At 47.5% G+C, this 16891-nt stretch overlaps 1 protein-coding gene across 2 annotated transcripts in view; it reads right to left on the reverse strand.

Moving 5' to 3' along the window:
• Nucleotides 1-3727: 3727 nt before the first annotated feature.
• Nucleotides 3728-16891, reverse strand: part of ATP6V1D (ATPase H+ transporting V1 subunit D) — a 201992-nt gene continuing 188828 nt past the window's right edge. For both annotated transcript variants that reach the window (XM_075329923.1, XM_075329924.1), the window contains exons 2-9: nucleotides 13661-13778; nucleotides 12492-12571; nucleotides 10335-10402; nucleotides 9268-9312; nucleotides 9085-9188; nucleotides 5998-6064; nucleotides 5440-5518; nucleotides 3728-4140 (exon numbers count right to left, since the gene is read on the reverse strand). In XM_075329923.1, coding sequence (XP_075186038.1) covers nucleotides 4002-4140; nucleotides 5440-5518; nucleotides 5998-6064; nucleotides 9085-9188; nucleotides 9268-9312; nucleotides 10335-10402; nucleotides 12492-12571; nucleotides 13661-13778 — 700 coding nt within the window. In that variant the 3' untranslated portion in view covers nucleotides 3728-4001. The remainder of the gene's footprint in view (nucleotides 4141-5439; nucleotides 5519-5997; nucleotides 6065-9084; nucleotides 9189-9267; nucleotides 9313-10334; nucleotides 10403-12491; nucleotides 12572-13660; nucleotides 13779-16891) is intronic.

Below are 16891 nucleotides of genomic sequence, written 5' to 3' on the forward strand. Positions count from 1 at the left end.
ATACTGTATATAGGGGAGCTGTGGGCCCATCATTCTGTATATAGGGGAGCTGTGGGCCCATCATTCTGTATATAGAGGAGCTGCGGGTCCATCATTCTGTATATAGGGAAGCTGCGGGTCCATCATACTGTAAATAGGAGAGCTGTGGGTCCATCATACTGTATATAGGGGAGCTGTGGGTCCATCATTCTGTATATAGGAGAGCTGTGGGTCCATCATACTGTATATAGGAGGGCTGTGGGCCCATCATTCTGTATATAGGGGAGCTGTGGGCCCATCATTCTGTATATAGGGAAGCTGCGGGTCCATCACTCTATATACAGGGGAGCTGTGGGCTCATCATACTATGATGGGCCCACAGCTGCCCTATATACAGAATGATCATGGGCTCACAGCTCCCCTATATACAGAATGATTATGGGCTCACAGCTCTCCTATTACAGAGTGATGGACCCGCAGCTCCCCCATATACAGAGTGATGGACCCGCAGCTCCCCCATATACAGAGTGATGGACCCGCAGCTCCCCCATATACAGAGTGATGGACCCGCATCTTCTGATTAGGATTCCTATCTAACCACACTCATTCTTCAGTCATATCATATTGGTATCACAATATAGAAGAGCTGTGGGCCCATCATACTGTATATAGGGGAGCTGTGGGCCCATTATTCTGTATATAAGGGAGCTGTGGGCCCATAATTCTGTATATAGGGGAGCTGTGGGCCCATGATCATTCTGTATATAGGGAAGCTGCGGGTCCATCATATATAGGAGAGCTGTGGGTCCATCATACTGTATATAGGGGAGCTGTGGGTCCATCATTCTGTATATAAGAGAGCTGTGGGTCCATCATACTGTATATAGGAGAGCTGTGGGTCGATCATACTGTATATAGGGAGCTGTGGGTCCATCATTCTGTATATAGGAGGGCTGTGGGCCCATGATTCTGTATATACGAGAGCTGTGGGCCCATGATTCTGTATATAGAGGAGAGCTGTGGGCCCATCATACTGTATATAGGGGAGCTGTGGGTCCATCATTCTGTATATAGGTAGCTGTGGGTCCATCATTCTGTATATAGGAGGGCTGTGGGCCCATGATTCTGTATATACGAGAGCTGTGGGCCCATCATACTGTATATAGGAGAGCTGTGGGTCGATCATACTGTATATAGGGAGCTGTGGGTCCATCATTCTGTATATAGGAGGGCTGTGGGCCCATGATTCTGTATATACGAGAGCTGTGGGCCCATCATTCTGTATATAGAGGGGAGCTGTGGGCCCATCATTCTGTATATAGGGGAGCTGTGGGCCCATCATACTATATATAGGGAAGTTGCGGGTCCATCACTCTATATACAGGGGAGCGGTGGGCTCATCATACTATGATGGACCCACAGCTCCCCTATATACAGAATGATCATGGGCTCACAACTCCCCTATATACAGAATGATGGACCCACAGCTTCCCTATATACAGTATGGTGAATCCACAGCCCTCCTATGTACAGTATGGTGAATCCACAGCTCTCCTATGTACAGTATGGTGAATCCACAGCTCTCCTATGTACAGTATGGTGAATCCACAGCTCTCCTATATACAGTATAATGAATCCACAGCTCTCCTATGTACAGTATAATGAATCCACAGCTCTCCTATGTACAGTATAATGAATCCACAGCTCTCCTATGTACAGTATGGTGAATCCACAGCTCTCCTATGTACAGTATAATGAATCCACAGCTCTCCTATGTACAGTATAATGAATCCACAGCTCTCCTATGTACAGTATGGTGAATCCACAGCTCTCCTATGTACAGTATGGTGAATCCACAGCTCTCCTATGTACAGTATGGTGAATCCACAGCTCTCCTATGTACAGTATGGTGAATCCACAGCTCTCCTATGTACAGTATGGTGAATCCACAGCTCTCCTATGTACAGTATGGTGAATCCACAGCTCTCCTATGTACAGTATAATGAATCCACAGCTCTCCTATGTACAGTATAATGAATCCACAGCTCTCCTATGTACAGTATGGTGAATCCACAGCTCTCCTATGTACAGTATGGTGAATCCACAGCTCTCCTATGTACAGTATGGTGAATCCACAGCTCTCCTATGTACAGTATGGTGAATCCACAGCTCTCCTATGTACAGTATGGTGAATCCACAGCTCTCCTATGTACAGTATAATGAATCCACAGCTCTCCTATGTACAGTATAATGAATCCACAGCTCTCCTATGTACAGTATGGTGAATCCACAGCTCTCCTATGTACAGTATGGTGAATCCACAGCTCTCCTATGTACAGTATGGTGAATCCACAGCTCTCCTATGTACAGTATGGTGAATCCACAGCTCTCCTATGTACAGTATAATGAATCCACAGCTCTCCTATGTACAGTATAATGAATCCACAGCTCTCCTATGTACAGTATGGTGAATCCACAGCTCTCCTATGTACAGTATGGTGAATCCACAGCTCTCCTATGTACAGTATGGTGAATCCACAGCTCTCCTATGTACAGTATAATGAATCCACAGCTCTCCTATGTACAGTATGGTGAATCCACAGCTCTCCTATGTACAGTATGGTGAATCCACAGCTCTCCTATGTACAGTATGGTGAATCCACAGCTCTCCTATATACAGTATAATGAATCCACAGCTCTCCTATGTACAGTATAATGAATCCACAGCTCTCCTATGTACAGTATAATGAATCCACAGCTCTCCTATGTACAGTATAATGAATCCACAGCTCTCCTATGTACAGTATGGTGAATCCACAGCTCTCCTATGTACAGTATAATGAATCCACAGCTCTCCTATGTACAGTATGGTGAATCCACAGCTCTCCTATGTACAGTATCATGGACCCACTGCTCCTTATACACAGTATAATAGACCCAAAGCACAAAGCTCCTCTATACACAGTATGATTAACCCACAGCTCCCTATATACAGTATGATGGACCAACAGCCCCCCTATGTACAGTGTGATGTCCACACAGTTCTCTATACACAGTATGATGAGCCCACCTTTCCCTATACACAGTATGATGGGCCCACAGCTCCCTATACACAGTATGATGGTCCCCACAGCTCCCTATACACAGTATGATGGTCCCCACAGCTCCCTATACACAGTATGATGGTCCCCACAGCTCCCTATACACAGTATGATGGGCCCATTTCTCCCTATATACAGTATGATGGGCCCACAGCTCCCTATACACAGTATATACATAACCTGTTTCCACAAAAACAAGACCTACCCAAAAAATAAGCCCTAGTAGGATTTTTGAGACTTTTTTTTGGAGTATTCTTAAAATATAAGCCCTACTCACATAATAAGCCTTAGTTGCAGTTCCATAAGGAAGTGTCCAAACAGCTAAAAAAGTGAAAGAATACAGCAGCACTCTTCATCAAAGAAAGCAGACATCCCCAAAAGATAGAAGACACCCTCCCAATAAAAAATAAACAAAAAAATAAAGATCCCACTCTCCAGACCCCAAACAATTACAGTTGGTTTGTGCTGTTGGTGGATGGGCTCTCACACAGAGATCTGCGTCGCTGTCAGGGGAAAACACGATAGCTATCAAATGGAGGAGACCTAAATTTCACGCAACTCATTGAAGACCCCTGACCAGATGCCACTTGGGGTCCGCAGGTCGTCAAGTCTGCCAGACACAGAATAAACCAGACAAGGAGACCGGGTGACTGTACATGCCTGCAATTTATTTTACTGTCATCCAAGGAACAATCACAATTGGGACAAAAAGCACAATAACTTAAAAAAAACGTTCATAGAGGCGTCTCCGCATTTTATGGTGGGCATCTTTTAGGATAGAGCTACAACTAACATTGCGCTGAAAACCACGGCTGCTTACACGGCTCACAGTGCGGTCGTGACAAATGATGGTGGTCCGCACAATACATATGATATTATATTACACCGATGTGTTCTGCTTCGTCTCCCTCCCCCCCCCGACTAGTCAAACAGAAGGTCTTCGTCACGATCTTCAGCCAGGAGATTGGCCGGCTCCGAGCTCCTGGAATTAGCCCACGCCGCTCGCTCCTTTTCTGCCCGTTCCTTGATAATTTTCTTCTTCTCCTGGATCTTTTTTAATCTGGATAACAGACAAGAAGATACTTGGTTATGGGGTTTATTTTTCCTCTGTATGTTACATTTTCTATATTTTTGTGCCTATCTGAAAAAATTAGAGAATGCAGAATAATAATAAAAAATCCTTCTGAGCTAAATGTGCAATATATTTTCAAAGCACAATGACAGTGCGCTCCCTTGCCGACTCTAATGAGGACAGAGTGCACTGTCAGTGCGCACTGTTAGGTTATGTGCCCAAGGGACAACATACCTGCGGATATATCCGCAGGTACGTCTGCAGGTTTTCCGCAGCTGCTCCCCGGAATCCGCAGCTATCCATAGCTGCGGGATTTCAGCGATATATCTTCGGTAAACCTGTGGACATTAATTCAACTTACCTGCGGAAGTCCCAGCCTTTATCTCCATAGTGGAGAGGCGCGACATCCGTAGGTATTTCCGCAGGAATAATTGACATGCAGTTACGTGCGGCTGCGGGACATCCGCAGTATATTCCGCAGCTGCACATACCGCAGCATGGACACAGCACTCCCCATGTCCCATAGGATAACATGGGGATTGTCTGTACTTGCTAAAACCTGGGGATGTATCTAGAAAATCCAGATAAATTCGCAGGTTTTCAGCGACAAAATCCGCAGGTACATAGTCCCGTGGGCACATAGCCTAAAAAGAAAACGCAGTGAGCAGAGACCAGACTAGCCCTGCCCCTGCAAGTGACAATGCACACTGACAGTGCATTCTGTTGCGGCTCAATTATTAGAGCTGTTGAGGGAGTGCACTGTCACTGTGCAATGAAAGTAGTATTGCACACTGAGCAGTGAATAATAACCGAAGTGCTGCAGAGAAAAAAAAAAAACAACTGCACTGCAGGTCAATTTCCGTTTGAAGATTATGTTAAATTCAGACGGAAAATCCACAGTAATTTCAGTCATTTCATTTTAAGGAAAACCTATGACTACGCACCTCTAAAAGTTTTGAGAAAACCCCTGTCATAGTTTATTTAAAAAAAAAACAAAAACAAACAAACTGTGCTTTACTCACCCTCTCCAGGTCCAGTGCCGAGTCTCTGCCGCTGCCCCTGGCATCAGATTGTCGGCAGTTCCGTCTTCACGACGATGGTGCCGCTTCCAATCAGCGCCCGAGTTGACAACATGGGTTGCTGATTTTACCGAAGGCAGCGGAAGAGACTTAGCACTGGACCAGGGGATGGTGAGTAATGCACATATGGATTTTTTTTCTGTTAAATAAAATTTTGCAGGGGGATGGGGTGCAGAGAGTCATTTCCACTGTCAACAGAAGTATTTACCTATAGAACTCTTCTCTCTCGCGCTCGTCCAGTTCAGTAATGATGTAGGACAGTGTACGCTCAATTCTAGGTATAATGACTGGGGACAGGAAAGAAAAAAATGTTACTAAAGTCCAAATACATTTCATCATTGTCAAAATTGAATTTTCGCTGTGCCATCTTTCCACATGAGGATTCTGCTCCTTGAAGGGCATCTGTCATTTTACCAAACGTATATTACCATGTGGTTGGGGTGCAGACTCAGACCCCACAGATTTCTAAAAAGAAGGGGCAGAAGTGCTCAGATGAGTGATCAGCTCAATCGTATCCGATTCATCATACTTGACTCGTCTCAGACCCAACAGTAAAAACTTATAACATCACAAGTCAGTAAAATAAGAGGTGCGATATTGACCTCCCCTCTTCCATCGTTAACCTCTTACATTAATGACAGTGACATCTAGGGAGGTTAAACTGGGGCAATCGGGGTTAGCTTCAGTCACAGAAATTGCTCTCGCTCGGGTGTCGGCTGTATTACGCAGCTGGCAGGCGAGCAGCATTGAGATTGGCTGTCCTTACCGTGCTCTATGGCGTTAACACGCCGGTTTGTGATTTTGATGGCTTCATCCAAAGTGACGAATGAAGTCTGCAAGAGAGTGCAGGAGGGAAAAAAAAAGTGGAGAGGTTACAAATCTCAAGAGTTTAAGAGCAAATGTTGTTTTTACACCTCCCTACTGCCAAGATATAATTTAAACATTGCATTTCCTACAGAGGGAGAGTTCTGCTTTCAGTGGGTACTGTGAGCTAAATGAAGAGACTAGCTGCCGTGATGCCTCCCATAGACAGCACATCTATTTAGAGATGTTTTCAAGAAGCAGCAGCAGCAGCATGCAGGACATTATCCAGCAGTATTGAGCAGAGTAGCTGTGAAGCAGCAGCATGGAGGACATTATACAGCAGTACTGAGCAGAATAGCTGTGAAGCAGCAGCAGCATGGAGGACATTATACAGCAGTACTGAGCAGAGTAGCTGTTAAGCAGCAGCAGCATGGAGGACATTATAAAGCAATACTGAGCAGAGTAGCTGTGAATCCAGCAGCATGGAGGACATTATAAAGCAGTATTGAGCAGAGTAGCTGTGAATCCAGCAGCATGGAGGACATTATACAGCAGTACTGAGCAGAGTAGCTGTGAAGCAGCAGCAGCATGGAGGACATTATACAGCAGTACTGAGCAAAGTAGCTGTGAAGCAGCAGCAGCATGGAGGATATTATACAGCAGTACTGAGCAGAGTAGCTGTTAAGCAGCAGCAGCATGGAGGACATTATAAAGCAATACTGAGCAGAGTAGCTGTGAATCCAGCAGCATGGAGGACATTATAAAGCAGTATTGAGCAGAGTAGCTGTGAATCCAGCAGCATGGAGGACATTATACAGCAGTACTGAGCAGAGTAGCTGTGAAGCAGCAGCAGCATGGAGGACATTATACAGCAGTACTGAGCAAAGTAGCTGTGAAGCAGCAGCAGCATGGAGGATATTATACAGCAGTACTGAGCAGAGTAGCTGTGAAGCAGCAGCAGCATGGAGGATATTATACAGCAGTACTGAGCAGAGTAGCTGTGAAGCAGCAGCAGCATGGAGGACATTATACAGCAGTACTGAGCAGAGTAGCTGTGAATCCAGCAGCATGGAGGACATTATACAGCAGTACTGAGCAGAGTAGCAGTGAATCCAGCAGCATGGAGGACATTATACAGCAGTATTGAGCAGAGTAGCTGTGAATCCAGCAGCATGGAGGACATTATACAGCAGTACTGAGCAGAGTAGCAGTGAATCCAGCAGCATGGAGGACATTATACAGCAGTATTGAGCAGAGTAGCTGTGAATCCAGCAGCATGGAGGACATTATACAGCAGTACTGAGCAGAGTAGCTGTGAAGCAGCAGCAGCATGGAGGACATTATACAGCAGTACTGAGCAGAGTAGCTGTGAAGCAGCAGCAGCAAGGAGGATATTATACAGCAGTACTGAGCAGAGTAGCTGTGAAGCAGCAGCAGCATGGAGGATATTATACAGCAGTACTGAGCAGAGTAGCTGTGAAGCAGCAGCAGCATGGAGGACATTATACAGCAGTACTGAGCAGAGTAGCTGTGAATCCAGCAGCATGGAGGACATTATACAGCAGTATTGAGCAGAGTAGCTGTGAATCCAGCAGCATGGAGGACATTATACAGCAGTACTGAGCAGAGTAGCAGTGAATCCAGCAGCATGGAGGACATTATACAGCAGTATTGAGCAGAGTAGCTGTGAATCCAGCAGCATGGAGGACATTATACAGCAGTACTGAGCAGAGTAGCTGTGAAGCAGCAGCAGCATGGAGGACATTATACAGCAGTACTGAGCAGAGTAGCTGTGAAGCAGCAGCAGCATGGAGGATATTATACAGCAGTACTGAGCAGAGTAGCTGTGAAGCAGCAGCAGCATGGAGGATATTATACAGCAGTACTGAGCAGAGTAGCTGTGAAGCAGCAGCAGCATGGAGGACATTATACAGCAGTACTGAGCAGAGTAGCTGTGAATCCAGCAGCATGGAGGACATTATACAGCAGTATTGAGCAGAGTAGCTGTGAATCCAGCAGCATGGAGGACATTATACAGCAGTACTGAGCAGAGTAGCTGTGAATCCAGCAGCATGGAGGACATTATACAGCAGTACTGAGCAGAGTAGCTGTGAAGCAGCAGCAGCATGGAGGACATTATACAGCACTACTGAGCAGAGTAGCTGTGAAGCAGCAGCAGCATGGAGGACATTATACAGCAGTACTGAGCAGAGTAGCTGTGAAGCAGCAGCAGCATGGAGGACATTATACAGCAGTACTAAGCAGAGTAGCTGTGAATCCAGCAGCATGGAGGACATTATACAGCAGTACTGAGCAGAGTAGCTGTGAATCCAGCAGCATGGAGGACATTATACAGCAGTACTGAGCAGAGTAGCTGTGAAGCAGCAGCAGCATGGAGGACATTATACAGCACTACTGAGCAGAGTAGCTGTGAAGCAGCAGCAGCATGGAGGACATTATACAGCAGTACTGAGCAGAGTAGCTGTGAAGCAGCAGCAGCATGGAGGACATTATACAGCAGTACTGAGCAGAGTAGCTGTGAAGCAGCAGCAGCATGGAGGACATTATACAGCAGTACTGAGCAGAGTAGCTGTGAAGCAGCAGCAGCATGGAGGACATTATACAGCAGTACTGAGCAGAGTAGCTGTGAATCCAGCATTCCAAAAACCCTCAGGCACCAGCTGAATCTGTGTATTTCTCTCTGCCTTTGTCTTTCAAGGGACATTAACTTCCACTTGCCCCATTGCTGATCTAATATCCTGAAAAATATCTGTCCCTCAGGATATTAGATTTGTCAGTTTTACACTATAGATAGCCTATTAGACCCTGCCTATAGCAGCTGGCTGATTCAAAGGCCATTACAATTACATGGCGAATGCGGGGTGTTGATAGTCCTTACGAGGAAGACTAACTGTTTAGATACTGCTGTCAATACTGACAGTAGTAGCTAAGGGGTTAAGCCAATTGTTGCAGTATTATACAGCTGACACTGGCTGACGGTGCTGGCTTTGCTTGTGAGCCTCTTCCTATACATGGCAGCCGGCTATACCTGCAATGACGCCAGCTCCACCAGCAGCTCCACCGCCTTTGCATAGTTCCTCTTCAGTTTGGCGAGCTGTTCTCCGCCTCTGGCCAGACCTGTCAATTCGTAACCTGATGGGATACAAGGTGTCAGGGTGGAAATAATGGAGGTTGCATGTTTATTAAGAAAAATAATTAATCTCATACTCACTATCGCCTCCTTCTTGGTAGTGTTCAAAAACAGGTAAAGTCACACCTGGAAGATGGAAGAACAGTCAGTGATAACCTCCTAATCACCAGGACTCCTTAGCACATCAATATCAGATTGGAGGGGGGCCCAACTTTTGGCTCCTCTGCCAATCAGCTGCTTCAAAAATCAAAAACAGCGCCCCCGACTGTTCATGGGTTGTGCCTGGTATTGCATGTAACTGAATAAGGCTGAGCTGCAATGGCAGACACAATCTGCGACCAGGTGTGGTGCGGATTCTGAGACTTCTAATAAATAGAACCCTTGAAACCTCCCCGAACGTCTTTCAGCTAAGGGGAGTATACATACATAGGGGGGTTGTATATGTACATACATAGGGGTTGGCCAGCTTTTTTAACCAAATGCATGTATTTTTGGTAAAAGCAAATAAATATTTTTTTGTAATTGAGATTTAACAAGTTTGTCTTATATAGTTGTTTTCATTGCATTGTTGGTTGCAAAAAGATGTAACTGAGAATCCATCAGTGAGCTCATTCTGATGGCCGGACAGATGCTATGAGGAGCTGACCATGAACTAAAGGCTGTTGGACTTTTGCCAGCACGGAGCGCTGGTTACGTCAATCTTGCAGTTTTGCCTTTTACTAGAGATGTGCTTGTTTGTCAGTTTAAATTTATGTGTGTGCACAATTAGAAGAGGGAAAAGGTTCTAACAGTGTGTTATATTAGTTGGCCTTCTTGGACTGTAATGTATTCAGGTTACAGTAGGATTAATTATCCTGCATCTGGTGGGGAGGTTGTGCGTCTATTGTTCCCCTCTGCAGGTAGCCTCCCTGATACATAATCCTGCAGACTGGCCAGAGACTGCCCTCCTTCATACTTGGAGTTACATGAAACAAATGTTTAAAAGGGATGAGATGTGATCACCTCTACTTATCCAGGGAACTGTGTTGGGTCCATCTTGTTTTATCAGACCTGCCCCATGGACCTGCAATGATACTCTTCCCTTCTGAGCCCCTCGCTCATTATGAAGGTGGATCTGAACCCCACCGATGCTGTGACTTGGCCGTTACCTGCTACATTGTCCTTCTTTGCTCGTACTTTAACTTGGGCTTTATTCACATTCTGGATCACCGTTGTGCTGTGGAGGAGAAAGATAGGATTAGGATGGGATAAATCTGAGCACAGTGTAACCAAAATATTTTTCAACAATTAAAAAAAAGTCCACAATATATATATACTTTTTTGAATGGTATAAAATATGAAAAATAATTCAAAAAGTTTTTATATTTTCTGTTTTCAAACACTAGGGGGAGCAGCTGCTGAAATTTGGCATGAAAACCTACGCCAGCTCGCATGATGACTGCAGTAATGGTAGGCGGGGTCGGCTTGTGTGTGATGTCACTTGTCCCCGCCTTCTGGGCGTTTGCAATAGGATAAGGGAGGACGGAGTTTAGGGTCCCAGTGTGGAGACGTTACTGGTGACTGCAAAGTGATACCGCGATGTGGAGAGTATCACCGAGGACGAGGGGGGCAGCACAGATTCTGTACTGCTGTATCACACATCATAGGATTAGATATGCAGAGTGTATTACACATGATAGTATTAGAGACATGATAGGATTACTTACAAAACTCAAAGACTATCCTGTGTGATATAGTCAGATGTTATACACTGGGGGGTGAGGGGTCGGATGTTATACACTGGGGGGTGAGGGGGCGGATGTTATACACTGGGGGTGAGGGGGCGGATGTTATACACTGGGGGTGAGGGGGCGGATGTTACACACTGGGGGGTGAGGGGTCGGATGTTACACACTGGGGGAGAGGGGGCGGATGTTACACACTGGGGGAGAGGGGCCGGATGTTATACACTGGGGGGTGAGGGGGCGGATGTTACACACTGGGGGGTGAGGGGGCAGATGTTACACACTGGGGGTGAGGGGGCAGATGTTACACACTGGGGGGTGAGGGGGCGGATGTTATACACTGGGGGTGAGGGGGCGGATGTTACACACTGGGGGGTGAGGGGGCGGATGTTACACACTGGGGGGTGAGGGGGCGGATGTTACACACTGGGGGGTGAGGGGGCGGATGTTACACACTGGGGGGTGAGGGGGCAGATGTTACACACTGGGGGGTGAGGGGGCGGATGTTACACACTGGGGGGTGAGGGGGCGGATGTTACACACTGGGGGGTGAGGGGGCGGATGTTACACACTGGGGGGTGAGGGGGCGGATGTTACACACTGGGGGGTGAGGGGGCAGATGTTACACACTGGGGGGTGAGGGGGCAGATGTTACACACTGGGGGGTGAGGGGGCAGATGTTACACACTGGGGGGTGAGGGGGCAGATGTTACACACTGGGGGGTGAGGGGGCAGATGTTACACACTGGGGGGTGAGGGGGCAGATGTTACACACTGGGGGGTGAGGGGGCAGATGTTACACACTGGGGGGTGAGGGGGCAGATGTTACACACTGGGGGGTGAGGGGGCAGATGTTACACACTGGGGGGTGAGGGGGCAGATGTTACACACTGGGGGGTGAGGGGGCAGATGTTATACACTGGGGGGTGAGGGGGCAGATGTTATACACTGGGGGAGATGGGCCAGATGTTATACACTGGGGGTGAGGGGCCGGATGTTATACACTGGGGGAGAGGGGCTGGATGTTATACACTGGGGAGTGAGGGGTCAGATGTTATACACTGGGGGGTGAGGGGTTGGATATCATACACTGGGGGGTGAGGGGGCAGATGTTATACTCTGGGGGAGAGGGGCCGGATATTATACACTGGGGGGTGATGGGCCAGATGTTATACACTGGGGGTGAGGGGGCAGATGTTATACACTGGGGGTGAGGGGGCAGATGTTATACACTGGGGGTGAGGGGGCAGATGTTATACACTGGGGGTGAGGGGGCAGATGTTATACACTGGGGGTGAGGGGCCGGATGTTATACACCGGGGGCGACAGGCCGGATGTAATACACCGGAGGCGGATGTCATACAGAGGGGGCGAGGGGTCGGATATTATACACTGGGGGGCGATAGGCTGGATGTTATACACTGGGGGGTGAGGGGCCGGATGTTATACACCGGGGGAGAGGAGCTGGGTGAGAGGCTGTAATCCAGTGATGGAGCCGTGTGTCCAGTATGATGGTCCATCTTGTGCTGCGTCTTCTCTGTGTATCACAATAGCAGTGATGTGAGTACTTTTTGTGGTCACCTGAAGTCTCCTGCGGTGAACTTGGCCTCGGCCAGGGAGAAGGCGGCCTCCCTCATCACCTCCCCCATTAGCAGCTTGGTCTACAACAGGGAGAAAAATAAAGTCATTTCTGAAAATAGAAATCATTCAGTTTGGAGTCACCGCACTCTCATCAAAGGGTTTTGGTTATTGTCTGCAGTCAACAAGGGGCTCCTCCGCTGAGCCTACTGATTGACTGCAGCGCTGTTCACATGACGACAGCGCTGCAGACAGTATCGGACACCAAGAGCAGCAGAGAAGACTCATCACTGGACCTGGAGAGGGCAAGTAAAGCACAGGTTTTTTTTTTCTAAAGCAAACAGGAACCAGGGGGTTTTCTAAACCAGAGGGGGTATCCTCTAGACCAGTGTTTCCCAGTCTCCAGTCCTCAGGGGCTTCAACAAGTCATGTTTTGAGGATTTCCTTATTAGTGCCCAAGTGAGAGAAAATGTGACAATTTCTGATGTTTTGATAATGATTCCATCACCCGTGCAATGCTAAGGAAACCCTAAAACGTCATCTGTTGGGGGCCATGAGGACTACAATTTGGGAAACACTTCTGCAGACCAAAGGTGAACAACCTGTCCAGAACTGAGGGCCACATCTTGAGACTCTACTGCTCCCATTAATAGGATATACTCTCATTTTATAGCTGACTCCATACACTTATGGCAGATCCACAAAACATGCTATTAGTAGAAGAAAACCCCTGAAGAAGCCTCAGAGGTGAAACCTATTGTGAGATTGGAGTCCTTAATCAAGGAAGAGGGAGATTCCCGCCATGTGGTCTCTTTCCTCCTTTAAGTAGACCCTTATTTTCATTCAGCAGTCACCAGTGCCTCACATTACTGGAGGTCAGGCACAGTGCCCCACTAATATTTAGGGTATAAAACCCTTCACAGTGCCCCTCTTTTTCTCAGCTTAAATCACTAGAGGGCGCTCATGTGCTTCTTCCGTGACATGCAGAGATACCTGTGATCAGTGCAGGCACCTACTGACAGCCGCCTGTCCTCTGTAATACAGAGATATGGCTGTGGCTCTAATATCAGGGGACAGACAAGCATGACTGGGTGGTCTCGTTAGTTGTGGGCTGCCAGACTAGCACCACTTGCTTGTTGTGTGCCTTCCTCGGAGCTTCAGCCGGACCTCACCTCTATAATTTTCTTAAGGATCTGCCGGAAGCGCATGGTTAAGGCATCAGACTTTTTCTTCAGCAGGTTTCGCCCAGTTTGGGCACCTTTCAAGCGAGCCTTCATGATGGTCTGGGCCCTGAGGAAGACAAAAAATTAATTCCACCAATTTAGCCATCAGGTAGGAGACAAATAATTTTTACGTAGACAGCACCTGCATATTTGCCAGCACAAATCAGTGCAAACAATATCAGACACTACAGAGGAACATGCAAATGGCTGGAATGTCCGGCGGCCGCTCACCAGCCAGGATCTGTGTAAGGACAGACATACAGTCCAGCCCAGTACATGAAGGGGGGAAAAAAAAGATAATAGAAAGAACCAAATTTGATTAAAAGTGTAGGAAGGGAGAACAATTTGATTAGTGAGGTGATAGACCTGGCTAAAAAGAACATTGGGAATTAACCGCACTGTCTCGGGTAGTGCATTCCAGAAAACTGGCGCAGCACGGGAAAAGTCTTGGATATGGGAGTGGTAGGTTTAGATTATAAAGAATGTTATTCTTAGGTCATTAGTGAAATAAAGGGCAAAAGTAGGGTGATAAAAAGAGATGAGGAGATGAAGTATTGTACAGTACTGTGGAGAGCACAAATAGGATGGTAGACAGATCAGGAGAAGAGGTAGGACAGTGCAGCACTGGAGAAGATGAATGGGGTGGTAGGGGAGGTGAGATAGGAGAGGTAGGTCAGTGCAGCACTGGAGATGAGTGGTATACTAGAGGAGAGGTAGGGCAGTGCAGCACTGGAGAAGATGAGTGAGGTGTTATGGGAAGATGAGTGGAGTGGTTGAATATATAAAGTAGGAGAGGTAGAACTGGAGAAGATGAGTGGTATAGTAGAGGAGAAGTAGGTCAGTGCAGCACTGGAGATGATTGGTATAGTAGAGGAGAGGTAGGGCAGTGCAGTACTGGATTGGATGAGTGGTATAGTAGAGGGGAGGTAGGTCAGTGTAGCACATGAGATGATTGGTATAGTAGAGGAGAGGTAGGTCAGTGCAGCACTGGAGATGATTGGTATAGTAGAGGTAGGGCAGTGCAGCACTGGATTGGATGAGTGGTATAGTAGAGGGGAGGTAGGTCAGTGTAGCACATGAGATGATTGGTATAGTAGAGGAGAGGTAGGTCAGTGCAGCACTGGAGATGATTGGTATAGTAGAGGTAGGGCAGTGCAGCACTGGATTGGATGAGTGGTATAGTAGAGGGGAGGTAGGTTAGTGTAGCACAGATGATTGGTATAGTAGAGGAGAGGTAGGTCAGTGCAGCACTGGAGATGATTGGTATAGTAGAGGAGAGGTAGGGCAGTGCAGCACTGGAGAAGATGAGTGAGGTGTTATGGGAAGATGAGTGGAGTGGTTGAGGATATGAAGTAGGAGAGGTAGAACTGGAGAAGATGAGTGGTATAGTAAAGGAGAAGTAGGTCAGTGCAGCACTGGAGATGATTGGTATAGTAGAGGAGAGGTAGGTCAGTGCAGCACTGGAGATGATTGGTATAGTAGAGGAGAGGTAGGTCAGTGCAGCACTGGAGATGATTGGTATAGTAGAGGTAGGGCAGTGCAGCACTGGATTGGATGAGTGGTATAGTAGAGGGGAGGTAGGTTAGTGTAGCACAGATGATTGGTATAGTAGAGGAGAGGTAGGTCAGTGCAGCACTGGAGATGATTGGTATAGTAGAGGAGAGGTAGGGCAGTGCAGCACTGGAGAAGATGAGTGAGGTGTTATGGGAAGATGAGTGGAGTGGTTGAGGATATGAAGTAGGAGAGGTAGAACTGGAGAAGATGAGTGGTATAGTAGAGGAGAAGTAGGTCAGTGCAGCACTGGAGATGATTGGTATAGTAGAGGAGAGGTAGGTCAGTGCAGCACTGGAGATGATTGGTATAGTAGAGGAGAGGTAGGGCAGTGCAGCACTGGATTGGATGAGTGGTATAGTAGAAGGGAGGTAGGTCAGTGTAGCACAGATGATTGGTATAGTAGAGGAGAGGTAGGTCAGTGCAGCACTGGAGATGATTGGTATAGTAGAGGAGAGGTAGGGCAGTGCAGCACTGGAGAAGATGAGTGAGGTGGTACGGGGAAGATGAGTAGGGTGGTAGAGGATATGAAGTAGGAGAGGTAGGGCAGTGCAGCACTGGAGTAGATGAGTGGTATAGTAGAGGAGAGGTAGGGCAGTGCAGCACTGTGGAGAAGATAGTAGGGTCGTAGGCAGAGATGAGAAGATATAGAGTGATATAGAATGGTGGAGAGTAAGTGATGTGGTAGCCAGATGAGGAGATGCAGGGAAGTGCAGCATTGTGGTGGAGTTTGTCAGTGTGGTAAGGTTATGTTGCCTTCTATAGAGGGTGGGCAGCCAGTGCAATGACTGGCACGGGGTGGAGGCATTAGTGCAGAGGCTGGACAGAGCCTGTATTGATTACAAGGAGAGAGTTAGGCTATGTGCGCACGTTGCGTAAATTCATGCAGTTACGCTGCGCTTTGTAGCGCAGCGTAACTGCATGCGTCCTGCGTCCCCTGCACAGTCTATGGAGATTGTGCAGGGGCCGTGCGCACGTGGCGTTTTAGAGCGCAGCGCTTCGGCTACTGCCGAAGCGCTGCGCAAAAAGAAGTGACATGTCACTTCTTCCGTGCGCTTTGCTGGCAGCTCCTGCTCTGTCTATGGCAGGAGCTGCAGGCAGAGTGCACGTTCTCGCCGGCACCATGCGCTTCAGAACAGAGCTTTTCAGCTGCGCTCTGAAGTGCACCTTTTACGGTGCTGGGCTAGTACGCAACGTGCGCACATATCCTTACACAAAATGAAAAAACAAATAGCAGTGAGTTGCAGCAGTGCAGATGACAATTCATCAGACCCACAGAATAAAGGGAAAGGCTGGGTGTTGGAGACGTTTTGAGGCTCAGGTGATATGAGGACAGGGATTGGATGTAGGGTGTGGAGGAAGGATCTGAATCATATATAAACCCAAGACAATGGGCATTGTGCCCGGGAGCAGCACACCCGCACCACACTTCTGCACCACATATGGAATGGCAAGATCAGGTTTAGATTGGTTACTAGAGGGAGGAAATAACAGAGAGTAAGGTTCTGGAACATGTCAGACACCGGGAGGACGCGATGTCACAGGCAGCGCACACATGATTCCTCAGATGAGAGGAACTTCCCACATCACAGTTCCTCAATCTGACTGCCCGAGAGACAGGAGACGACT

This window comes from Anomaloglossus baeobatrachus, chromosome 12, assembly GCF_048569485.1.
Source record: "Anomaloglossus baeobatrachus isolate aAnoBae1 chromosome 12, aAnoBae1.hap1, whole genome shotgun sequence".
NCBI classification, from domain to species: domain Eukaryota; kingdom Metazoa; phylum Chordata; class Amphibia; order Anura; family Aromobatidae; genus Anomaloglossus; species Anomaloglossus baeobatrachus.